General features: G+C 42.2%; 1 protein-coding gene across 6 annotated transcripts in view; it reads left to right on the plus strand.

The window, feature by feature from the left end:
• Window positions 1–25,867, plus strand: part of LOC105007315 (CAP-Gly domain-containing linker protein 4) — a 51,706-nt gene extending 25,839 nt beyond the window's left edge. For 5 of the 6 annotated variants that reach the window (XM_034297411.1, XM_010866188.4, XM_010866193.4 and 2 more), the window contains 7 exons: window positions 3,765–3,854; window positions 5,306–5,488; window positions 5,951–6,079; window positions 10,061–10,184; window positions 17,457–17,521; window positions 17,804–17,879; window positions 23,502–25,867. In XM_034297411.1, the coding sequence (XP_034153302.1) occupies window positions 3,765–3,854; window positions 5,306–5,488; window positions 5,951–6,079; window positions 10,061–10,184; window positions 17,457–17,521; window positions 17,804–17,879; window positions 23,502–23,937 (1,103 nt within the window). In that variant the 3' untranslated portion in view covers window positions 23,938–25,867. The remainder of the gene's footprint in view (window positions 1–3,764; window positions 3,855–5,305; window positions 5,489–5,950; window positions 6,080–10,060; window positions 10,185–17,456; window positions 17,522–17,803; window positions 17,880–23,501) is intronic. The other variant, XM_034297412.1, reaches the window with a different exon arrangement.
• Window positions 25,868–26,901: the final 1,034 nt, after the last annotated feature.

Here is a 26,901-nt window from a genome sequence, read left to right on the forward strand (position 1 = left end):
TCACTGTGTTGTTGTTAGCCCAAGACTATCTTAGCCTAAGGCTGAGGCTGGCCTTTGGCTTTTTCAGCCTGTGTTCACACAATATTTTATTTTACCTGGGCTCATCTTTAACCCAGGACTACTAATTCACACTTGTACAACCCTGGGCTTGACTATTTTTCCAACTGTTCCCTCCCCTTGTGACCGGCTTGCCATAAAAAGTCTGTGCTAACCCTGCAGGGCCAGCTAGGCATGGGCTTGTCTTGATGCTAGCCCAATTCGAAATGTGCAAGTGTGTACATTTGCTTAACTCCAGGCTAAAATAACCCGGGCAGTGTGGATCTGCCCCTTGGGAGCAAGAGACAATTAGGAGTTAGCGATGATTAGATGGCCATGATGATATGAAGGCCAGATTGAAAATGTAGCCAGGACCCTTACTCCTATTATGAAAGCCATGGGCTCTTTATTGAACAGTCAGGGCACCAGAACACCCGTTTTAAGTCCCACCTAAAGGATTCCCAGTCCCCAACTGGCCCTCCAGCACCACTTCCAGCAGCACATGTTCTCCCATCCAGGGAAGCCAGCCGTAGGGTGCTATGTTGCTAGCCTTTTACATCCCTTTAGACAGACCCCTTTTGATGCCAACAAAGGCAACAAGGCCTCAACCTAGTAGTAAAAATGCTATTGTTTTTTTTAGTTAAAGTCTATGTGGCAAAGGCCTTGAGACTGTCTTGAGTCACTGCGAATGGGGATAGAAAACACATTCTCTTTCCTCTCTGGCAGTTATGTTACACCTCCTTTGCTATGTGGCGTAATATTCTGTGCCCTTGGTTGCCACTTGAGCCAGACGTGACTGGAATAAGGGGGCCTCGGTGTGTCCCATGGAATTCCGCTGCTTCCATTGATTGATAGTCCAATTAAGCCGATTTAATAACCAGGCCACAGACAGACTGAATGAATGGCCGGCCAGCCATTCATCACGAGGTTTGTGCGAGTGTGCATTTGTGTGATCACGCGTGTGTGTGTGTGCACCTGTGCATGTACAGCACACCTATTCTGCACTAGGTGTAATTTATGACTTAGCAGTTCTCAAGGAAAGCGCACACTTTTCAGAGCAGCTATCGCTCATTTCAGCCTCTCCCCGTCTGCTGGTACGTGTCGGCATGACTCAGCTCAGTGCGCCGATAGCTGCACAGGTTTAAGTCCCCCGCATGGCTAACCAGAAGTGACAGACTCCGCTAACCACAAGGCTTGCCCCAATTACAGTGTGAGCCAGGCCTAAAAAAAAAATCAGTGACAGCGGTATGTGGTGACAGTGTGGCTAATGTGGTCCCTACTTTGATTCTTAAAAACCCTGTATTTACTGGTAGCCTGTCGCTACAGGAGCATGCCAGCGAGCTGAAGAGGTATGTTAAGGTGTTGGGGGGTGGTTGGGTCCAGTTGTATTAATGGTCATGTTAGAAATAAGTTTGAGACTCAGTTCTGGATAACCTCTTTTATTTATTTGAAGACGTTTCTCTGTGTAGCTGTTGTTGTCCAAGCTCATTGAAAATGTTAACTGAAATGGCAATCAATTATCGCGCTTCTTCCATATTTACTTTTACATTTTGAATCAGTCACCTCTGTGGTATTTCCTGTAGTCACCTCAAAATCAAATCTTTGAGTAATTCATTCAGCTGATTATCTATTATTAGATCTCCTTTTCATTTTATTGACCGACAGTAAGCAGTCGATCGTCTCCTGCAGTTCTCATACGGCAATTTATCTTGTCTTCTACGGCTTGGTTTTGATTAGAAATAGATTATTTAAATTGGTCTTCTGTATGCTGAGAGAAGTGCTGAAACATCAGTATGATCGCTAGTTATGTGAATCGATTGACGCATGGTCCTGTTATGTTTCACAGCCGTGGTGCAAGAAGTCGCGTTTCGCTGTTTGTTTTGTAGTTTAAACATGAAACATTGTTTAAGGGTATGTCTAAGAGGAATCTTTGTTCACTTAAAAAAGATACAAACAAAAAGCAGTTGTTCGTTTTAATTTCAAGTGAGAAATGCCACTTAAAGCAATATCATCAACAGTCCAACATGGATTATTAATCGTCACAATCTATTGTGTTCTACAGGTTCTTTAGTAAAGGTGTGCATTTTGGCATGTCTGGATTAAAACATTGTCGACTGATGATGTAAAAGTGTTTGTCTTAATCAGTTGAAGGAGCGTAAGTGCTATGCGCATGGAGGGGTAAATTGGTGGGAAATTTAGGGCTCGGCGACATCGACAGATATCAGTATTGCGATAAGTGGACCCAATTACCTAAATAACAATATATATTGTTATCATGTTACTTCTTAATGTTAATTACACCAATTTAGTTAACTGATTGTTTTAACTGCATTGTAATTAGGGGTATCGCGACATACCGGTATTGACAATAACCGTGATAAAGTAAACCCCCAGCTATCCGCGGTTCCACATTCATGAACTCAAGTATCCGTAAACATTTTTCAAGAAGTCCGATATTCTAAAAAACACGCTAATTTCAGCCATCCAAGTGTCGATCCGGTTAATTGCATGCATTTTTAAAAAATAAAAAAACATAAAAACACATTGTTTTATGTATGTTTAGTGTACACTCACCTAAAGGATTATTAGGAACACCATACTAATACTGTGTTTGACCCTAAATCAAACAAACAACTTCAGTCATGTCAAGAAGGACTTGAGGAATGACATTGGTATTTTTCAAATAGATTGACTTTGCATTGTGAATTATGCAATTAAAATGCAAAACATATATAACATTACAGCTAACATTTCAATGTATTGTAGAACACAAACAAGGCATTTATCTAAGCACAAATCTGAGCTGTAGGCACTTTTGAATATAGGATTTTGAATAGGAATATATTTTTTGTGACCCCACAAGGAAAGAGTTCCTAAAATGCGTTGCTGTTGCCGACTTTTCAGTTAACCATAACATAGAAAAATGCTGAACAAGATATGCTTGTTTTGCAACTTTTATTTTGACATTCTCATCACAGACTGATGAACTGGGATCTTATTGTGACCTTTTCTTTAGTCCTGCTGCCACCCTGGTAATGACAAGGCCAGTAACCGGTTAAATACTTATAATTTACCTGCACTGTTATGCCTAATCACATTGAAAGACTGCATTATCTTGTAATGAGTATCTAGTCAGACATTAGTGGTCCATTTAACCTCTGAACCCTGAAGGCTTAATTTAGGAGAACTGTAGGATTGTGTTGAAATCATATCCTTGTGTCTGTTAACAACAATTGGCAGCCTTTGCTGTCCTCGGGGCGGGTCCGGTTTTGATTGGGGTTCCTGGGCGTAAGTGACCTCTCATCCCACTTTGTTGGAATCTCTCTGAGGGCCTTGGTTTCTCACTAATAGCATACACAATCATAATTGCAGACCGTGAGTTAGATCTATTCGTTCTGCCATGCTCTCCATAGTCCAGCGCTGCAATGTCACACTCTCCTTCACTTAATTGAATTTGCATTGCTGTCTTTGTCATTTTTCAACCTTTCTCTTGATTGCTTCTTTTTTATTTCTCTTGCGTTGTGTCATTGTCAAGCTTACCCATTTCCCTCAGCCATTCACATCTATGTGTTTTTCAGTTTCCTGTTCTGACAACTTTATTCTCCTGTTTTACTATTTTCCTTTTTTTTTATCTCTTGTTTGTCAACTGCTCATGTTTTTGTTTACTCATTCTTATTTTGTCTTTCTTTCTTTATGAATCTGCCTCTTTTTTCGATGTGTGGGAAAAGGTTCGGCAGCCTCAAAAAAATCACCAGATAAACAAAAAGGATCTCCAGTTCCTGAACAGAGCAAAGACGATCCCCCTGAGGCCAAGACAGGTACTGCAGTCACATTGCAATGGGCTATGTGCTTTACTGGCAGTGGGCAGCAATGAAACCTCTGAAGCCCATTCGGGCCGGATTATCATATGCTGTTGTCAAAAGGAGTGAAGAGCCACCTTGAAAGGATAGTCCACTTTTGTGAAGTTTCATCTTATTTTCTACTGCTGCTAACCTGGATAAAAAAGTGCATTTTGAAAGTACATGTTGCAAGGCAAGTCAGCGCAGTCACAGTTGACAACTTTTAGTTTGAAAAGGGAAATTGTACAATACACCACAATTATCAGTTGCCTTAAGAAAAGAGATGTTGTACCAGAGTTATCAGCTGATTTCCCTCTGCAATCCCTGGGCAGGTGGACAAGTGTATATAAAAACAGTATATACAAATAAACTTCATAGAAAAGACAGACATTAAATACGAGTGTGATTAAAAATGTAAATAAAGTAAAGAGGTCTGAACCTACAGGAACATTTTCACACAGGTGTCATTTTACAATTTGTGGAAAAAATCATACTTATTTCTATTTGAAATATAAATATAATAAATGATAATCCCGCCTATGTCCCTCAAATAGCCAAATGTCCGATCACTAGCAGTGTTTCTTGATACTGAACCAACCATCCCTTTCAACCTACCCAACACCTCAACACAGACTTGATGAGCTTCATAATAAAACATGAGAAGATATCATAAATAAATGCTGATATCACATGCTTTTCCACTAGAGTCTAGATCCTCATCAGTTTGGAGCAGAATTAAATCCCTTTTTCCTTACAAAGTATTTGTGTGTGTGTGTGTGTGTGTTTGGGGGGGGTTAATCAATTAGTCCCTCTTAACTTTCACAACTAATGAACTCTCAGCCTTTGAAGGTCTGCCAAAGTTAAAACTTAATAAGGTCCTGCCTCCAAAATGTCTATTAAAAGTCAAATTGGATGACCCGCCCTTACATCTCATTCCTTACAGTCCGGGGAAATTAGAATGTTGGCCCTGTTGGACCCAAGACAAGCCAAGACAGGGTTGTCGCCACACAAAATTGATTCAGTGTCAATCTGCTGCTGCAGGCTCTGAAGTGCACACTAGGTAGAGTTCTTTGCCCTCAGGGAATGATAAGGAGCTCATGGCGGACATGAGTGTAAAAGGATGATTGGGTCTTAAGATGGTAGGCACACAGCCTGTGCCGTGTGATTTAGAATGTACAGAATGCGAGCTTCCTCTGTACGTGTCTTACACACTTCAGTTTGGAAGCTCGAGTCACTGCTCGACTAATGTCGTGTGCACTGACAGATGGCGGCCGTTTTCCTCAAGGCCTGGCCACATTTATCCGAACAATGTCTATTCTGTTCATTGTCTGGTCACCCTTTTTTGGATTTGTCTTTCATTGTTCATTGCTAACTGTGGGTTTTCATTTGACCTATTTCACCAAATGTTTTTCTTCATCTCCTTTCCCCAGGTGCCGTCTCTCGTTCCCTCTCATCCTCTTCGTCATCCCTGGACTCCAGAAACGGGCCGGCCACTCGTCCGCGCCCATTGCCACGACAGCGGCCTCCCTCGAGACAGCGACGGGAGCGGCTCCAGCCTGGCTCCCGAACCACTCCCCCTCCAGCCCGCTCCAATCCCAACTCCAGCCTCATTGGTAATGCACACAACATGTCATTATATCTAAACAATTAAATCCAATGATGGTACTTTGAGTGACAGATAAGTCTGTTGATGGTAGAGGTGCCCTAATTATACTCCGATCTCATTATCGGTTCGTTATATTTGCAAATGAGTCACACAGACTAAAGCAGATTTGGCAATAATGATTTTAGCAACGACTATGATGCCACGTCTGTGTAGAGGGCTGAGATGACTAATATCATTATGACCATAGTGGTGAACATGCATGCACTAGCTACCGTAAATCATTCCGGATCAGAGCATCTGCTAAACGTAATGTAAATGCAATTATTCTGGTGGTGTGTTTGGAGATCATTGAAATGGCTCAGTCCCAGGGTTTCAGGATAGTTTATATGAATGGCTATACTTGATGTTATGGCTGCTAACAGTGTTAATAACAAAACATAAAATTCTCCTTCTCTGTCCTGTGTTCCAGTGCCCCGGACGCTGTCGGCCAGTAGCTCGGTGGGTGAGGGGCCCGAAGTGCGCCTGGGGGAGAGGGTCTTAGTGGTGGGCCAAAGAACCGGGGTGGTCCGCTTCTACGGCAAGACGAACTTCGCCCCAGGTCCGAGCTTAGTCAGAACCCCAAAACCCACTACACATTCACATGCAACTGTGATCATAAGAACCTTGATGCTGCTTGCCCCGCTCGCATGTTAACGTAAAACCTTTGTTTTGCATCAAGTGTCTACCATTCCTGGCCACCCTTTGCTAGATACAGGACTTGATAGGGCTTTCTGGTCAAAACGTTTCAAGTTTAGTTGCGTGCCCCTCCCCACCCCTGACAGAAATGCATGGTACACAGGCTATCACATGGTTATGACAGAATACAAATACTTGAGTCGTGAGGTTTCAGATTTGCCAATACCCAGCTAGGTTTACTGCCACGAGCCTTATAGCACGCTGAGTCTGGATATGGTAGATTTCCCCACACTCACCTTTTCCACCTTTCTTCTTGATTGAAATGAATTAGAAATGATTTGGAGGTGGCGGGTTACAATTTAAACTCCTGATTTATTGTTTGGGTATACTCCACACAGACACACATTGAATACCGCAGTCGAGCAGTAAGGTGCCACAGCAGATGCTGTCTAAGGTTAAGGACTTAATTGCTGTACAGGTCGAAGGTTGCAGACCCTATTTGCTGTGGTTCTAAGGTTAAACACATTTAGCGGCAGGGGCTAGAAGCTTAAATGAACTACATATTGGGCAGCAAAGGTTAAACAACCGAAACAGTAGTGCTTGAGGAGCTTGAAGGTTACACTGTAGTAAGCCTTAGGTATTGAGATTACACCATGAGCAATTCTCTAGGTTTTAAATTCTCCACTGCATGGATAATCTTCATACATTCTTTATAGCACCAGTCAAAAGTTTGGGCACACCTACTCATTGAAAGGTATTTCTTCATTTTTAGTATGTTTCACATTGTACAACAATAGTGAAAACATCACAATTATGAATTAATGCGTATCGAATCATGTGAAAATATAAAAGTGAAAATATAAAACACATTTATATTTTAGATTCTTCAAAGTAGCCACTCTTTGCCTTCATGACTGCTTTGCACACACTTGGCTTTCACTCAGCCAGTTTTGATGAGGTATTGCCTTGGAATGCTTTTCCAGCAGTGTTGGAGTTCCCACATGTATGCTGTGTACTTGTTGGCTGCTTTTCCTGCCTACTGCGATCTAACTCACCCTAAACCATCTCAATTGGGTTGAGGTCGGGTGATTGTGATGCTGGTTGAGTTAGGGGTGGGTGTTGGCAAGGTGTTGGCAAGTACCTTGGGATACGATATACAGCTCCAGACAAAATTAGGAGACCACTCCACCTTTTTCTTTCCTTTCCAAAAAGGTCGAAAAGGAAGGTTTTGGGTGTGGAACAGAAGCATTCAATTTGCAGTGGTCTCTTAATTTTAACCCTGAAAGTGATGAATGTTTTTGCCCGCACTGGATTCGATCGGGGGTCGCCCACAGTTCCTTGTCTTTAGCCTCCACACCACAGAACTGCACGCTAATCAAGTGTCGGTGTAGCGTCTCGACATTAGATCATTTTGTCACGCGTTTCTTAAGTTTCTTATTAATGTTTCTTATTTCTTATTACCTCCACCACAAATAGCATCTCTGTACTGTATGACTTTTCCCACTGGCTATTTTAAAAGCATATTAGCTCTTTTTGAATGACATTGATATAATAACTATCAATATAAGTGATAACTGAATTTTTCGTGAAAAGACGAGAGAATCGTATAGCCAGTGAAGTTTTTGTCTATCCTGAACATATCCTAATTCATAATTCGAAAATCCACCTGAAGTGTTTTTATTTTAGGCTTCCTATAATGTAGCTACTGAGGGTTGTAGCTAGTGAAGTTTTTGTCTGTCCTGAAGAAATCCTAAGGCGTAATATGTTATGACTGTGATGGGATTCGAACGTGGGACCTGTTGTACCTTAGTCTGCGTCTCTAACCACTACGCCATTTAATAAGAGGCAGTCAGTCACTCACATTTGGACTCATCACATCAATGGACAGCTTTCCACCGGTGTAATGTCTGTTTCTTGGCCCAAGCAAGGGTTTTCTTGTTGGTATCTTTTGGTAGTGGTCTCCTTTAAACAGTTGATGTTGAGATGTCTGTTTTTTGAACACTGAGGTTAATTGACGATTTGATTGAAGTATGGGATGAACATATCCTCTACAGCAGAGGTAACTCTGGGTCTTTATTGTGGCGGTCCTCAAGAGCCAGTTTCATCACAGTGCTTGATGGTTTTTGTGATTGCACTTTAAAGTTCTTGAAGTTTTTCCAGATAGACTGACCTTGAAGTAACGTTGCACTGTTTATTTGAGCTGTTCTTGCCAAAATTTGGACTACTAAAGTACCACATAATCCTCTTTATACACACCCTAACACATTCAGAAGGAAATTACTTTTAACACTGTGCACCTGTTAATTGAAATGCATTTCAGGTGACTACATCATGAAGCTGGTTGAGAGAATGTGGAAAGTTTTCATCAAGGCAAATGAGTACTACTAAAGAAGTACCCTTGAATGAGTAGGTGTGTCCACACTTTAGACTGCTTGCGTATATAGCAGTGTTCGGGCAAGAGGAGGTGTGATATTTTGCCAATGCACCACGGCTGAAAGCTGTCTTCAGGCACCACTCAACAGTAAAAATAAATGTTTGGTCATATTTTATGGTTTTCAGCCAATTAGTATTCAGTGTTCAAACCACACATTTAATTGTGTCTGTTATGAACTAGGTTGTTTAAACACTGAATTTTTGACTGAAAGCTGTGGTAGATGAAACAGTATTCCAGTGGTATGACAAAATCGCTTATACTCTTCTGATTGGGTACCAATTTATAATAACAATAAGATTTGAGGGTTTGTGGTGTATGGCAAATATACCATGGCCTAGGGCTTGGTACGCCGTGGTATGTTTTCCTTTGTGTATTAGTCATTTTCACCAAGTCAAATGCAAACAGAGCTGGTGTTAAATGGATTTCCACATTGGAAAATATGTTCGCAAGTTGTCAGCTATATCAAAGCCATGCTGTCAATATGCGAGCATCATCTCTTGACCTCTTCATTAGCAATTTGTATTATACAATACAAAATGATATCCCTCTCTACTAGACAGAATGTTCAGAAGCACTCTGCTTGCTGAGTTTTTTGAACACCGCTCTCAAGTATAAATCCTTTATATATACTAACACCAGAACTAGTTGTATGTTTTTTTCATTATTATTATTATTAATGTTATTAAAGCTCCCGGCTTTTTGAAGGTCTGTCTGTCTTCGTAACAGCTTCATAGCAACGGAATTTGTTTTCTTGTCCGTCATTTCCAAGGTGAAGTTTTGTTGAATGGACATTTATGGCTAAGGTTCTGTCTTAAATGTGAGTGTCCTTATCTGGAGGCCATTTTCTCTACCAGCTTCTATTTTACAAATATAAGGAAGAGTGCATTTAGGTTTGTTATTGAATGAATATAAAATAAAAATGTCATGGGAAGTAATAAAAGCAAGAGATATGTTCTGTGAAGTTTTTTTTAAGTGCTCTAGGAAAAGTGTCTTGGGCAGATTTCTCTGGTAACGTCAATAGCAAACAGTAGGGAACTGGTACAAGACTGTGGGACTGCATTAGTTCATGTAGTCACAGCAGGCGGGAGTTTCTTGTACACTTTTTACTTGTTTTGAAATGTGCTGCTTTGAAAAATAAGTTTTGATGGCCTTGAGAAGCTGTATGTACAGGAGGTTTTTATACTTGTTGTGATCTGATTTAAAGTTTCAGGTTTAGGGGTTCAGGTTTAGAGGTCAGGTTTAGGGGTTCAGGTGTCATGGTTAGGATGCACAACCATACATCCAAATTTTTTTCTGAAACATGCTAGAAAAACAAAAAAAATAGGTGATAATGAAATAATAATAATATTGATAATAGTATTAGTTACAACAGAACACAGGTTATGACCCAGTACACAGCGAAGCTGATACATGCACACACACACCTGTATTGACCCTCACAATTTCCATGTTTTTCTGTCTGTCTCTCAGGGTTCTGGCTAGGGATCGAGCTGGACATGCCCAGCGGAAAAAATGATGGCTCTGTCGGCGGGGTGACCTACTTCAACTGTCTTCCAAAGCACGGCGTATTTGCCCCACCGTCGCGTGTACAAAGGTGGGCAAATGACTCCCTCCCGGGGCTGCTTTGTTGTAGAATTGTACTGGTTTGTAAACAACATCATAAAAACCCAATCTGGTAGAAGTTATTCATAATGCTTTATCAATTTCAAAAATGGGTTTAGGGAAACATTAATATGGCTTGAACCAAATGCGCATCTGGGGAGTGTCGCCGATGGTAGTAACGTTTCATTACGCTCATCAATATTTGGATGGCGCTAATGACTGAGGCTTTGATAACACCATTTGTGAGGGCTGTCAGAGTATTTGATTTGCACTTAAAGACACTCCAAGCACTCTATTTTGATTTTGCAGACCATATATATGTACACACACACACACACACACACACACAGGTGACAAGTTAAAGGAAAAAACAACAAAGTGTCTCAGTAAGGTGTTTGGCCACCATGAGCCGCTAGAACAGCTTCAATGAGTCTTGGTATATATTTTACAAATCTCTGGAACTCTGCTGAAGGGACGGAACACCATTCTTCCAAAACATTTTCTTTCTGGGTTCAGCATTGCACTCCAAAGGCTTTCTCCTGATTTCAGGATGCTATGCTCAAATTCAAGGCACCCAGTGTGAGCAGAAGTAAAGCAACCCCAAACACTGATTGATTTATGTAAATATAGATGGAGTGCTTTACCAAAAAGCTCTAATATGATCTCTCCACATTAAGTTTTCCCAGCTTCTATCATGCTAAGGGCGTATTTTGGCAAATTAAAGGGAAATAAAGTGCTAAGGTGTCAATACATTTTGCCAAAACTGCACTGTATGTACAGTTAGGTCCGGAAATAATTGGACACTGATAAAAGTTTTATTTTGACTACCAATATATGTAATTCTTTCAGTTAATATATCATTTTACCATTTAAATAATGAATATGGGCTTAAAGCGCAGTCTCTCAACTTTAATTTGAAGGTATTAACATCCAAATTGGAGTAAGGGTTTATGTATTACCGCTGTTTAATATGTAGCCCCCTTTTTGACTCACAATTGACAAAAAAGCTGTTTCATGGACAGGTGTGGGCTATTCTTTTGTTATTTCTTCATCAATTAAGCAGGTAAAAGTTCTGGAGTTGATTCCAGGTGTGGCATTCTAATTTGGAAGCTGTTGCTGTGAACCCACAACATGCGGTAAGAACTCTCAATGCAAGTGAAACAGGCCATCCTTAGGCTGCAGAAAACAAATCCATTAGAGAGATAGCAGGAACTTTATGAGTGGCCAGATCAACAGTTTGGTACTTTCTGGGGGGAAAAAGATCGCACTGGTGAGCTCTGCTACAAAAGAAATTGCCTGGACGTTCACAGAAGACAACAGTAATGGTGATTGTAGGAACCTTTCCATATTTCTTTTTATAAATACAGCCAAGTATAGAACACTCTCCCGGAGGTAGGCTGTGATGGCAATTTCATCGATCAGTAATCTTAAAGGAGAAAGTACAGAGACAGAATTCTCTTGGCATAATTAACAGTTTATTTGCAAATAGAGAGACGCGTCAAACGCTTACAAATATAATCATCCGAGGAGTCTCTAACTTAATACATGAACAGTTCGTATTTATAGAGGAAAAAGGGGTGTGGTAAGTTGCTGGCCATCTGTCTTGTGTCACATAGGTATTACCTAAAGGGTAAACATCCTGCCATAATGTTTACTGTTGTGTTTATCTAAAGGGGCCAACTGACCTTACTTCCCCCAAGGACCACATTCCTAAGAAACAAAGGACTGGCACCCTTCTTAGTCCAGGCAGGAGAACAGATGGTCAAAGTACCTAGTGATGCTCTGATATTATAAAGACGTGTGTCACAATCAAAGTCAAGATTTACATACCAGGCAATAGAAAGACAGACATTTCTCAAATGTACCTTAGTTCAAAATGTCCATAACATGGCATATCATTATCCAAGTCTACCATGAAGAGAAGACTTCATGTGTGCAAATACAGAGGGTTCACCATAAGGTGCAAATCATTCATAAGACTCAAGATCATGGAAAGATAAAAGTTTGGAGAAGGCTTAGAACGACTGATGATCAGAAGCATACCACATAATCTAAAACATGGTGGAGGCAGTATGATGGCATGGGCATGCATGGCTTCCAATGGTATTGGGTCTCTAATGTTTATTGATGATGTGACAGAAGCAGCCGAATAAATTCTGAAGTGTTTAGAGATGTATTGTCTGCTCAGATTCAGTCAAATTCAGCAAAGTTCATTGGACGGTGCTTCACTTTAGATGGACAATGACCTAAAACATACTGCGAACCCAGGAGTTGTTTAAGGCAAAGAAGTGGAATATTCTGCAATGGCAGAGAAATCACCTGAACCCTAACGAGCATGCATCTTACTTGCTGAAGACAAAGCTTAGGGCAGAAAGACCCACAAACAAACAACAACTGAAGACAGCTGCAGTAAAGGCCTGGCAATGCATCACAAATAAGGAAACCCATCCATGCGTTCCAGACTTAAAGCAGTCAATGCCTGCAAAGGATTGCCTGCAAAGGATTCACAAAGTATTAAAAATGAATATTTTATTTATGATTGTGTTAATTTGTCCAATTACATCTGAACCCCTGAAATAAAGGGACTATGTATGAAAATGGTTGCAATTCCTAAACATTTCATACAATATTTTTGTTCAACCCCTTGAATTAAAGCTGAAAGTCTGCACTTCAATTACATCACGGTTGTGTCATTTCAAATCCATTGTGGTGGTGTACAGAGCCAAAATTATGAAAATTGTGTCAGTGTCTAAATATTTCCAGATCTAACTGTATAGGTTTGCATATTTATATGAAGAGACAAGGAATGGACACCTCACAAGTGTTCTGGGCCCTAGAGTTTATTAGAGGAAAAAGCAGCGGTGGATAGGGGAAAATTAAAACCTACAGACAAACCGTTCTCTGGGGTTGGCTGGTTTGTCTCTGGGGTTGACTGGTTTGTCTTTTGGGGTGGCTGTTTTCTCTCTGGGGTTGGCTGGTTTGTCTCTTGGGGTGGCTGTTTTCTCTCTGGGGTTGGCTGGTTTCTCTCTGGGGGTGGCTGGTTTCTCTCTGGGGGTGGCTGTTTTCTCTCTGGGGGTGGCTGTTTTCTCTCTGGGGGTGGCTGTTTTCTCTCTGGGGGTGGCTGTTTTCTCTCTGGGGTTGACTGGTTTGTCTCTGGGGTTGGCTGGTTTGTCTCTGGGGGCGGCTGTTTTCTCTCTGGGGGCGGCTGTTTTCTCTCTGGGGGTTGGCTGGTTTGTCTCTGGTGGTGGCTGGTTTGTCTCTGGGGGTGGCTGTTTTCTCTCTGTGGTTGGCTGGTTTGTCTCTGGGGGCGGCAGTTTTGTCTCTGGGAGTGACTGGTCTGTGTCTGGGGGCGGCTGAATAGTGGCGGCTTGGGAGGAATGGGTATGGGCAGTCTGCTCAGGTGGCCTCTGGCCTTTCCTTGACCTGGCTTTCTTTTTCTCTCTGGGGGTGGCTGTTTTCTCTCTGGGGGTGGCTGTTTTCTCTCTGGGGGTGGCTGTTTTCTCTCTGGGGTTGGCTGGTTTGTCTCTGGGGGCGGCTGTTTTCTCTCTGGGGGCGGCTGTTTTCTCTCTGGGGGTTGGCTGGTTTGTCTCTGGGGGTGGCTGGTTTGTCTCTGGTGGTGGCTGTTTTCTCTCTGTGGTTGGCTGGTTTGTCACTGGGGGCGGCAGTTTTGTCTCTGGGAGTGACTGGTCTGTCTCTTGGGGCGGCTGCATAGTGGCGGCTTGGGAGGAATGGGTATGGGCAGTCTGCTCAGGTGGCCTCTGGCCTTTCCTTGACCTGGCTTTCTTTTTCCTCTGAAGTATTCCGCATTGCTGGGGTAGTGTTGGTTAAAGGCAGCTGGGAACAGTGTCACGGGCAAGTCCCTTGTAGCGTATTCAAGCTTAGTTTCCTTCATATGCCCAGAGCTGTTCTTTTGGAGCCTTTAATGACTTACCCTGTGAGGCAGCTGTGCAGGGGTTGGGCTGGCCTTGCTGGCCCTGTCAGCTTTACTGATTCGGGAGTAGTCACATTCGCAACATTTACAGTACCAATCAGATGTTTTTCTGTAGTTGTGCTATTTTCCACATTGTAGAATAGTACTGAAGACATGAAAACTATCAAATAACACACATGGAATTATATTGTAACCAACAAATTGTTAAACAAATCAAAATACATTCAAAATACATCCTTTGTCTGGATAACAGCTTTGCACACTCTTGGTATTCTCTTAAAAAAACTTTCATGAGGTAGTCACCTGGAATGCTTTTCCAGCAGTCTTGATGGTGTTCCAACATATGCTGAGCACTTGTTGGCCACTTTTCCTTAAGTCTGTGGTCCAACTCATCCCAAATCTCAACTGGGTTGTAGTCAGGTGCTTGTAGACGACAGGTCATCTGAAGCAACACCTTCACTCTCCTTGGTCAATCAGCCCTTACACAGCCTGGTTTGTTTTGGGTCATTGTTCTGTTTAAAAACAAATGGTAGTTCTACTAAGCACTAACCTGATGGGATGGCTTATCGCTACAGAATGCTGTGGTAGCTAAGCTGGTTGATTGTTCCTTGAATTCTAAAGAAGTCACAGGCCATCTCACCAGTAAAGCACCCCCACACCATCACATCACCTCCATGTTTCACAGTGAGAACCGCACATGTGGAAATCATTCGTTCAACCACTCTGCGACTGACAAAGACACGACAGTTGGAACCAAATTCTGACAAATTTCTCTAATATTAATTTCTCATGTTTCTAGGCCTAAGCAAGTCTATTCTTATTATTGGTGTCCATCAGTAGTGATTTCTTTGCAGCAATTCGACCATAAAGGCCTGATTCACAGGCCTGATTCTCAGAATAGTAGATGTTGAGATGTCTGTTACTCGAATTGCTATGTATTTATTTTGGTTCAGTCTGAGGTGCAGTTTACTGCCCCTCAGATTGTAGCCCTAACCTATCCTCTGCAGGGGAACCCATCCTCTGCAGGGGAACCCATCCTCAGTTTCGTCATAGTGCTTGGTTTTTGCATCTGAACTTTCTTTTCACTTATTTGAGGTGTTCTTTCCATAATATCGAGTACTAAATAACGATGGTATTTTGTATACCTAGCCATACCCTCTGGATATCCCCCCAATGCATTAAGAAGGAACACTTTACTTGGTACACAGTCAGTGGTCCTTGTTTACTGTGCCAATACATTTGAAAAGGTCAACACAGCAGCTTAAATATATATTGAGGTATTGTGAAGAACTACTACTGTGTCAGCTACTGTACACAGAGCATGCTTTTAAACTATTATTCCAGAAGACAAATTTCATCCAGACATCCAAAGCAGCATTTTCTGCTGTTTTTACAGATTAGCATGTCTCTTCGAAAACAAAGTGTTGACTCAACAGCCAAGCAAAATGGTCACGCTTGCTGGTTTTGGAAGCTCTTAATCCTTAAGATATGGAGGAGCAGACTGCGCCCCACATAAATGTTCACTAGCTAGCCACCTAGGAGGAAAATGTTGTGGAAAGGGAAATCAAGTGTAATATTGGGATATCTTTGCTCAGCTATTGCCTCACTTTACAAATAACTTTAGTATATTAATTATTTTGGTTGTCTATTGAAGGCAAATGGCTATAGCTGCAGCAATTTTATTCCTTTACTGGCCACCTATAGAGAAAGTGCAGTCAAAGAAAGATATTTAGATGCAAGCATGAATGCCAGAGCGGTAAAATCAGTCATTTGGTTGAAGTCTCTCTCGTGCCTCTCTTGCTTTATGCCCTTTAAAATAACAATCTCCTGCTTCTTACTTTTTCATTTCCTCACCTCCTATCATCTTCTTTTCTCACCCCCACTGTGTGATAAGAGGAGTGTTTTCTGAAGGGATCACACTCCTGTTCTCATTACTCCTAACCCCCCCCCTTTCATTTTTTCATTATTTTTTCAAAATCTAATTAACCTGCAGGGCATGCGGGATGCTGTGCTAAAAGCGCGGTTTGGGCTAATGGAGATCTCTTTCTCACGTTCCCCCTCCATCACCGCAAGTTAGAACAGCTGCTCTTCTGTTCTTGTCCCCGCTCCGCTTTTCTTTTCTGTCAGCAGCTTGCAGGACCCATTAAGAAAACAAACATTGAAGCGCTTTTTTTCTTTTCTTACCCAACTCCCCCTATCTACGTACTCTTCTCCCCTCCTTTTCCGCTTGACAACAAGATAAGGATGCCTTTTCCTCAGTTCTACACTTTGCCCACCGCTGTTGTAATGGTTTTCAAAGCTCTGGCTATTATCATTGCCACACGGAGGGGTTAGGCAACCACATCCACCAAGTCAGACAGGCACATTTTGATGGGACATTGGAACACACTGTATATCACCTCAAAAATGGAAGCGTAGTTCCAGGATAGCTGGTTCCAGGATAGCTGTTCAGTGTCAATTCTGTCTGCACTCATTCCATTTCTGGAAATAAATGGATAATTTCTTTAGAATTGGATTTGCGGTGTGCTGTAAAAACAACTTGAAAATGTTCATGAACCACTTTCGAAACAGAACTTTTGTGTGCATGCATATATCTTTTATACATAGCTGTGTTTACTGTCAAGTTTTAATGGGAGGTTGGTGAGTGACGTTGTCATGCAGGCTGTTTGTGGTTCAAATGGGGGAGATGTTAAACAATGGAAGCATTAATTAATCTGCAAAATGGCAGAAAACCATTTACACATGCCCAAAACCATTATTTAATTTGCTGAGTCCCTTTGAAAAGGGAGGAATTTTGGCTTGGTCTTATGGCTTTACATTTTTCAATGTTTTGACACCCCTAACTCTTTCAGATGGGAAGGTTTTGTAAATGAGTAAATTTTGCTCTGTATATGAAAGGGGTTATTGATTTAACTGGAGAAATTGCTTAGTTTAGAAATAGTTGAGTTGGTTGGAAGATTGCCAAATTGTTAGCGCAGTGAGCTATAACTGAAAGGTCACAGATTTGAATCCAAGAGTATAAAAATGTCGTGCCCTTAAGTAAGGCACTTAACTGTAATTGCTTCTGTAAGTTGCTCTGGATACCAGCATCTAATAAATGACTATAATGTAAATGTAGTTCGTTATTTGAAACAATTACTTTTCTGCCCTTTTCTTGTGCGGAATTTCATTAAATCCCTATGTAGTGAAATTGAATTGACCCACACCTAAAGACATAAAGATCTATTGATTTAGTAGGATGTTTTTAAAGCAGGCTGGATTCCATGTCTTAGTAAAGGCTTAAAGATTGTGTTTTTTAGAATCAGCTTTTATCCTTTTGGTTTTGTTTTACAGGATACATGGCTCCATGGATTGTCTTTCAGAGCTGTCTTCTTCACGACTAAACCGTCCTTTGGCCGGTGAGTTTTGGGCTTAGTTTATAATTTATTTGTCTAATATATATCTATAGAAAGGGCTGTAATTTTCTACATGAATCAGGGTTTATGGGTGGTTGTTTAATTTTCCCCCTACCATTGTTTCCAATGTGCAGGAATACAGAGCACCAGTGTGTATGTCCAAGTGCTGATGGATTGCACTGTCAGTTTCAGTGATAACAAATGGAGTCAATTTACATTGAATGAGGTGTGTTTCTTAGTGTTTTTGTACTAGACATGTCACACACGTGTTTGTCACTCCTTCAGGAATCCAGCGCAGCTTCAGTACATCGACAGCCATCGCCACCCAGAAGGAGCAAAGCCGAAAGGTTCCAGTCAACAGGTAGCCATTTCCTCATTAATGCTCTTCCCCTTACATCCCAGAACCCCTCCGCGTCTCCCCACCCCAACACCATTTCCTCTTTCTCCTTAATCCACTCACCACCGGAGGTAAAATCAATAGCGATAAGAAGCGGAGGTATTAGTCAGCAAGAGAATTATTTTGGGGAATTGCAGATGCATGATAGCGGAGGTGTAATGAGAAGGAAAGGAATCCGAGATCAATCCCTTTCCTTAGCGCCGCTCTACCTCTCTCGCCTTGAGTCCTTGTCTCATTTCTTTCTTATCTCTGTCCTCTCCCACCCTCGCTGCTCTGTTGTCTCCCTTCACCCTTTCTTTTCCCTTCATCTTTGCTCCATTGCTCTTTTTACTCTTTCTCTCCTCTCCTTTCTACTTCCCACAGGTTTCAACTTGTCTTTAAATTTGTCATTTCACAGAAATGCCCTTATCCCAAGCGACTTAATGTGCATGCATATATTTTTATATGCTTTCTCTCCCCCATACTTTCATGTCTTTTTCTTTCCGCCGCACTGCTTCCCTGTCATTTCACATTCATGCCATTTAGCGGACCTCCTTTTTTTGCTGTTGCTTGCCGTCTAATCATCATCTTTAATTTGAGCTCTCTTCACTGCACTCTCTTGTTCGTCCTCGCTCCCCTGCCGATATCTCTATCCATCAGTCTCTCTCTCTCTCTCTCTCTCTCTCTCTCTCTCTCTCCCTCTCCCTCATGCTGGGCATTGGGAGTGTGTTTGCAGTGTGTGGTTGGATGGCCTGTTTCTTGTTCACTTTTCATGGCATTCTTCCATTTTCTATGCACAATTGAGTTATTTTCAGCGATAGGTTTGGGTATAGTATTTTTTTGTTGGGGATGGTGACCCGCTTCATGGCACCATCCTTGTCTCCTGGGCTAGTGTTGGTGTACAGGCAGGTGGTGTTGTGTTGGGTGAGGCGGGTCTTGGGCCGCTGTTGGTGAGAATCAGGAGGAGGATCTGGATGTCCCTGAAACCCCTGGCGGCTTGTTAGCAGGTGATGATGGATCTCTACACTATTGATGAGGCGAACGGGTTCCTGGATCAGACTTTTGGGAAATGTGTTAAATTGACAATTTATTTTAATGAAGATAAGGTTGTTTGGCCTGCAGTGGTGTTACAAAAGACTCTGGGGTTAGATGAGCTGATTGTGAAAAAGTGTTTCTGCTTGAGGAAAATGTGTTACTGCTGTGGCGTCAGCTGAAGGCGCTGGGAAGCATGTTAAGGTTAAGAGGAAATCTAAACAATGATGTGTGTCATGCCTCACAGGCTGTCTTTCTCTCTTTGTCTGACTTGTGTTTTCTTCCAGTGTTTCCTCTCTTTTCTGTATGGAATTGCCTTGGGTTGATTCTCTTAATATGAATGGGGAAAGGAATAGGAACAAGAGGGCTTGGGTAGTGAAGTGATGAAACAAAAAACTGAATGTGTTTCTTTTCTACAGGAGATGCAGAATGATGAGGCTGTTGAGGTTGACTGGGGTATGTGGTGGGAGGGGCATCATTTAATCAGTCAAAGGCACTACCTTCAATCAATCAATCAATCAATCAAAATTTATTTATAAAGCGCTTTTTACAACAGCAGTTGTCACAAAGTGCTTTACAGAGACACCCGGCCTTAAACCCCAAGGAGCAAACAACAGTAGTGTTGAATTTCAGTGGCTAGGAAAAACTCCCTAAGAAGGTCGAATTTTAGGAAGAAACCTAGAGAGGACCCAGGCTCAGAGGGGTGACCAGTCCTCTTCTGGCTGTGCCGGGTGAGATATTAAGAGTCCAATTGGAATAATAAATAAATTTCTCTTGGCTAAATCCAGAGTATATTTGATTTTAGACTAGGTCAGAAGTATGACCAGGTGGACAAGGACAGGAACAGCAACGGTCCCCCCAAACCAGGTAATCCGCAGGTGTGGACCAGGACCTCATCTCCTTCTAAAATTTAAAATTGGAGGAAACTGAGAAAAGTTAGTAGTACATCCCTCATGTCCCCCAGCACAATAATATAGCAGCGTAACACCTTGGAAACTGAGACGGGGGGGTCCGGTGACACTGTGGCCCTACCCGGGGGAGGCCCCGGACAGGGCCCAACAGGCAGGAAATCAATCCAACCACATTGCCAGGCATCAACCAAAGGGACACCCACCAACCGCAACCCCCCATCTACCTTCAATGCTGGGGTAGCTGTTTTGTTTTCCTCTGGCTTAGGGGTGACTGTGTTGTCTGCTTCAGTGATTGTTGTGAGCCAGGCTTTATTGGTGAAGGCAGATGTTAAGGGTATTCTGTTAAATTTTTGGAATGTCTGTGCTCCAAATGAGGGGAAGCAGCGTATTCTCCTGATTCTGTCTACTGTTAGCGACTCTTTGCTAATGAGCTACCTAACGTAATGCATGTGATAAACACTTCAAACTCCAGCTATTTATAATACTAAGGTGGATTACAGTTCCCTTTTGACAGCCTATCATATAGACAGTCTACTGAAATGTAAATCACCTGGTTTACTGAAAAAACTTTCTAAACACGTTTTCTTCATCTAAACATCCACCTATCGCGACCCCCACTCCTCATTTTGATTACACATTGACCAATCACAACCAGTATTACTTCTCCCGATGCTTTTATGTTGGTTAAATAAAATACTGTAATGCTGAAAAAAAATGTATATATATATATTAAATAATGTAATAATAATATTATAATAATAATGCATTTTATTTGTATAGTGCTTTTAAAAGACCCAAATACGCTTTTAAAAATGAACATGATAACAGAAACAAACAACCGATACCATGAGAAAACAAAAAACAGAGAGAGTGGGATTGGGCATGGCTATGGGTAGATTTTGAACAGATGAGTCTTGCAGCGTTGCTGGAAGATGGGGGTTGTCTCAGAGTCACAGATGGTTTTGGGGAGAGAGTTCCAGAGCCTGGGAGCAACACTTGAGAATGCCCTGTCACCAAAGCCTTTGAGCTTGGACTTGGGGATTATGAGGTGGCCTGCAGTACCGGAACAAAGTGAGTGTGTAGGTTGATATGGAAGAAGAAGGTCAGAGAGGTAGGCAGGGGTGGTGTTGTTTAGGGCTTTATATATCAATAGGAGGGTATTGTAGTCAATGCATTGGGAGATACAAGCCAGTGTAACTCACAGAGGATAGGGGTGATATGCTGCCAGGACTTGGGTGTGAGTAAGTAGTCTGGCCGCAGAGTTTTGAACCATTTGGAACTTATGGAAGGAGCTAGATTTGATGCCGGTGAGTAGGAAGTTGCAGTAGTCAAGGCGAGAGGTTATGAATGCATGTATTAGGGTTTCAGCAGCAGGACGGGAGAGGGAAGGTCTGAGTTTGGCCATGTTGCGGAGATGGAAGAATTAAGATTTTACAGTCTGTTTAATGTGCTGATCAAAGGAGAGTGTAGAGTCCAGAATGACGCCAAGGTTACGTGCGTGGGGGGATGGAGAAACAATGGTGTCATCAATGCTGTGAAAGTAACAGTTTTGGTCAGGATGGATTTGGTTTCATTGAGTAAGAGTGTACTTTCCTTTTCAACTTTTTTGGAAATTAGGTCTCCTAATTTTTTCCAAAGCTGTACATTTTCTTTCACATCTTTTCCACTGGGTTTCACAATGTTTTGTGGTTTTAGAAACTTTAGAGGGATACAAAAGGGTACTTTGAGTCGTTGCGGCAATGGCGGGAGATCGGGAAGACCCAAATATGTGTATTTCGTCAACAGCATATGGCTAGTATTAAGGTTAAATTGCTTACTCAGAATGACCCTGGGCTAGTTGTGTGCGTGTGCGTGGGTGGGTGTGCGTGTATGTGTGCGTGCGTGTGGCAAATGGTCTGCCTTCGTCTTTCTGGATGGTGTGGAATCTGAGCATTAACAATTACAATATGAATGTACGTTTCATTGGAAGTGAATGTGCCTAGATAATGAGAACAACAGAAACCTCTCTGTTTAGATTATCTCTCAGTAGGTGGCACTCTGATAACCAAGGGATGTTTACATTGACCATTTGGCATGGGGGTTACTGTCTTGGAAACCTGATCTTTGCTAGGTAGACACACGCTTCAATGTATATATCAGCTTGTAACCAAAATTACAGTGAGAAGAGATTGACTGAGATGAGATTGAGGTTGTGTAAGGAAGACCAGGTCCGTAACCTCATGAACAAGACTTTCTAATGCTGCAATAAATAATATACTTTCTCTCTCCCTTGACAAACGGGTATGCTAATTATTACAACCACTATATGAAACGTCTAACAATGAAACAATATGTTTTTTACCAGGCTAGTTGGGTTTTTGATAACAGGGTTTATTAACCATCCGGAGATGGCGCTGTCTGCGGATGTTTATCACAGGGAGTGAGGACGTTTGAAGGTGTTTGAGGGTGTCAATTGGGATGGAGTGAATGGTTGTGGGCCGGTCAGCTTCATATGGGGAACGGTCCACAGTTACCCGGGGAGCTTCAAGCTTGTGGACATTGGCTGTGAGGCTCTTGGCTTTCTGTCTTTTCGTGTGGCCCATAGGCTGTTGTACAGTGACTGTTCTTGTTGGGTGAAAACAGCCTTTGTTTGCTGAGGGTGGGTCGTTTGAGCTTGGACTAGCTCCTTTTCCTCTTGAACAACCACTGTTTCATATGGCTGTCTTTGGGTCCCGTTTCTTTTTTTTTTTGTTTCAGTACGCCTACGCTCACGTCAATTGACTGTGGGTTGTGTGAGACTGAGTTATTTTATGCAGAGTAACAGCAGGTAGTTGGAGGAGCTGGGTGAGAGAGCGGGTATCTGTTCGTCTCACCTGCTGTGGAAGGTGGGCCTTTGCCAGAACCTCATCTGCATTTTGTGGCTGACACCCCGCCCGGTGGACTGAGGGCCTGGATTACATGGTCCTGTGATGAACGGTAGTGATGCTGTGGGGCTTTTGTTCTCCTTCAGGACTCTGGAAGTGAGGGAGGTCAAGGCCATGGGAAAGAAGTAGACAAATGTACATCATCTATGTTAAGGTTTCCCATGCATGGAGGGTGTGAAATCACTGAGGTGGGTGGGTGGATTTGGTCCTGGCGCTTCCCCTATAAATTGTTGGAGGTCCTTATACAAACTGCATCTGGTACACCTACATCCTCGTGTTATGGTGGACTGTCTGTTTTGTACTGGGTATGAAACTGTGTCCCAGGTTGGTAGGGCTGTTTAACCTGGTTTCTGGTTGGTCTTCTGCTTTGGGTGAATTATGTGTCTTCCCGATTGTTTATATTTGGTCCTAAGTATGGTTTTAGTCGACTATGTCGTTTTGGTTCATTTTGTGTCAGGTTCAGCTAAATTTTTAAAGAAACAGAAGAATTGTGGGCATGGGGCCTGTGGATGTGGTGGGCATGTTTGAGGGGATGCTGTCAGCTGGACTGAGTGTAAAGTATACCTTACTACAAACTGGTTAAGAACCTTGAGCTGTTCATGGGTGTCTGGGGTATTCAGGGTTTGTTGTGTTGGATTACTGCTTGTTTGTTGTGTTTGGTGTTGTACTTTTAAATTGTGCTTGAACTTGTTTGAGTATTTGTTGTGTTGTTGGCTCCAAAAATACATTTTAAAACTCAAAATCTCTCTCTCTCTCCTCAGGTCACGTTCGAACCCTCACCGTCGGCGCTGGAGCAACCTGAGCGGTGGCTGGGGTCCAGGACCAGGTGGAACAGGAAGCGCAGGAGGAACCAGTGGCTGGGGTCCAGGACCAGGCGGAACAGGAAGCGCAGGAGGAACCAACGCCACCACCACCACATCCTCTGGCTCAGACAGCTCCGTGCGCCTCCACCTGGGCATGCAAGTGCTGCTGAGCAGCATCAACGAGATGGCCCTGATCCGCTACGTGGGCCAAACCGACTTCGCCCCAGGCTTGTGGTTGGGACTGGAGCTGCGCACAGCCAAGGGCAAGAACGACGGGCAGGTGGGCGGGCGGCGGTACTTTGCGTGCCGCCAGGGCTATGGTGTGCTGGTGAGGCCCAGTCGCGTCACCTACCGTGGCATTAACGGGGCCCGTCTGGTAGATGAGAACAGCTGAGGAGGCCGAGGCCCTAGGACCCAAATAGGTTGGGAGGCAGTACAGAGAGCATATTGGAGGAATGTTTCATGTTAAACTACACTACCTACTTAGCTCTTACCGTAGAGTTTTGACATTTCTTTTTGTTTTGGGATTTACGTTGCTGTGGCCCGCCTTCACGTTGAGCTACACTGACCAAGAATATAAACACAACATGCAACAGTTCTGTCACACCAGGAATAATGCGCACTGACAGTGATGTCAACAAATTTGTACTCCAAATCTTATAGAATTGTTTTTGTGCTTGTTGGGAATCTTTTCAGCTCAAGAAATACGGAAAGACTTGAAATGTTGCATTTATATTTTTGTTTCAGTTTAGTTTGTCTTTTTTTGTTGATGATTTATGCAGTTTTCTTTTATCTGTTAACTTTTGGTTTTACGTGTCCAGTCAACTCTTGTTGACCATTAATAGAAAGTTAATGTGCACTCGATGATACCTTTTGAATTTAGACTACTAGTTGTCCTGCTTTTGAGGCAACATAAGCACTTTAACAACTTCTTGATAATCACAGCTTGAAAGAAAAATACTTTCCTTAAATCGTCATACTTTGTGATATATGATATCATTGAAGAAAACGCACTGGTTTGACAGAAGACACCCAGATTTTGACTGCCGTTATTGCTTTTCTTAGTGGGCAGAGATTTTAGCTTATAGCGATGCTAACCTGGCCAACAGCAGAGAGTAATGTCTTGAAGTCACATGTAGCTCTGATAGAGCATGGCTCTTGGCAACTCCAAGGTTGTGGGTTTGAAATGTATGCACTTACCACTGTAAGTCACTCTGGATAAAGATGTCCAGGGGACCATGACACCTGCCAAGGTTCTGGGATTCATCCCAAAAACAACATTTTGTTTGCAGGGTTTGTGACGATTATAATGCAGGGTTATTGGATTTCACATCTGACTGTCCTGAGAGAGAAGCGGAACTCTGTTTGGACCACCACTGAATCATTGATGGCTTATAGTCCCCTACTACTGCAGTCACAGCCTGTCCTCTGCACCTTAGGCACCGCTGTCCATCTTCAGCCATAGTGAATGCTATCGCATCAATTCAGCTGTGTTTAAGTGCTGTCAACTGATGCCAGTTTATGCTGACATGGTCATACACAGACATGATTTAGAAGTCTGGTGGTTAGATTGGACCTGTTGGCTGTGGGAACGATGTCCTGTACTAGTACAACTACTAACATCTATTCTGTTGTGATGTGTTGCATAAAATGCTTTGTAAGAGGTATGCCTAAAAAGCATTACAAAGGTCTGCAACATTTACGGTTTTCTGTTGTCCACTGGCAACAAAACCTCCATGTGGTCCCCAATTAAATTGGTAGGACTTAGCAGTTGTGTAAATGTTTGTGCTGAATGGCTAATGTGGGGGGCCCTTGGTTTCTGGGCTCCCTGCTTATGGTTTGACATGTCAGTGAGATGTTTGCCTAATATTTGACTATGACAAAAGTACGGGGGTCTGAAAGCTATCTGTACTCAATTCAGTGGTGGTCAATGATTTTGACTTAGTTGATGGTCATTTCTGGAACTTAATACCTGTCATTCGTCTTACGTCATTGCTGTGATTTTTCTGTAACTTTCAATGACCTAACAGTTAGGTCTGTCATGGTCCTTGATGTTACATTTCTCTATGAATGTTGAGTTAGGTTGTAAAATGTCTTTGTAGACTAGACAAGACATTATCAGAAAGCCTTAGTGAAAATGCACTTGGGTGCATTGTTTGTGTGTGTGCGCCTTCAAACTGTTGTATTTCTGCTCTTGTCCAATGTGTATATGTGGAATGGTGTGTGTACATTTTAAGGGTTTCAGTGTGGTATAGTGGCACGTTGTGTAAAAAGGGTATTTGTAAAATATGCAAATGAATAAAGATTATATTATATTTCACCAATTGTTTCTCCACCCCCTTGGCTTACTCCACATCCAGCCTCCCATGTGGTTGGACTGTCTGTTAACAACTGTCTGAAAGACTTAGGCAATTCTCCATTGCGCCACTATATATATCGGATTAATTGTCTTGGGGGAGAGAAAACCTAGTGGAAAAACAATTTTAAAATGACAATATTTTGGTTGATTACAAAATTGGGCTTGACAGCTCTCGTCTGTGGACCACATTCCATCAGTCCTCTATTAAAAGTGAGCTATTTACAATCTTTGTTGATTCAACACTACTGTCAGCAGAATGTTTTTTTTTTCTATATATACAGCACCCGTCAAAGGTTTGGCACACGCCCTACACATTCAATGGTATTTCTTTATTTTAACATGTTTCCACATTGTAGAATAATGGTGAAGGGAATCATTTAGTAACCACAACAAATGAAAAGGCATTTATATTAGGAGTTTCTTCAAAGTAGTGTTCCAACTCCCAAACAATCTATTTTGTGTTGAGGACAGGTGATTGTGGAGGCCAGGGCATTTGATGCAGCCCTATCACTCGGCATCACCACAGCACAGGTAACTCTGGGTCTTCTTTTCTTGTGGCGGTCCTCATGTGAGCCAGGTTTCTCATAATGCTTGATGGTTTTTGTGATTGCACTTGAATAGACTAAAAGTTGATATTTTCGGGATTGACTGACCTTCGTGTTTTAACACAGTAATGCTAGGCTGTCATTTCTCTTTGCTTATTTGAGCTAATGATGTTCTTCTGTATGACAACCTTACCTTGTCACCACACAACTGATTGGCTCCAAAACATTAAGGAAAGAAATTACACAAATTAACTTTTAACAAGGCACACCTGTTCAATGCATTTCAAGTGACAAACTCATGATGCTCCTTGAGAGAACTTTGGACTGATACTGTATGTGTAAATTTTTTTTATAAAATGTCTACCTCTCCATGTAAAATTTTGAAATATTCCAAGCAGTGGTCATTATATAGTAATTTATTCATTTTGGCAGATGTCATCTGAAGGGCAAATTA

The sequence above is a fragment of the Esox lucius genome, chromosome 15, assembly GCF_011004845.1.
Source record: "Esox lucius isolate fEsoLuc1 chromosome 15, fEsoLuc1.pri, whole genome shotgun sequence".
NCBI lineage: Eukaryota > Metazoa > Chordata > Actinopteri > Esociformes > Esocidae > Esox > Esox lucius.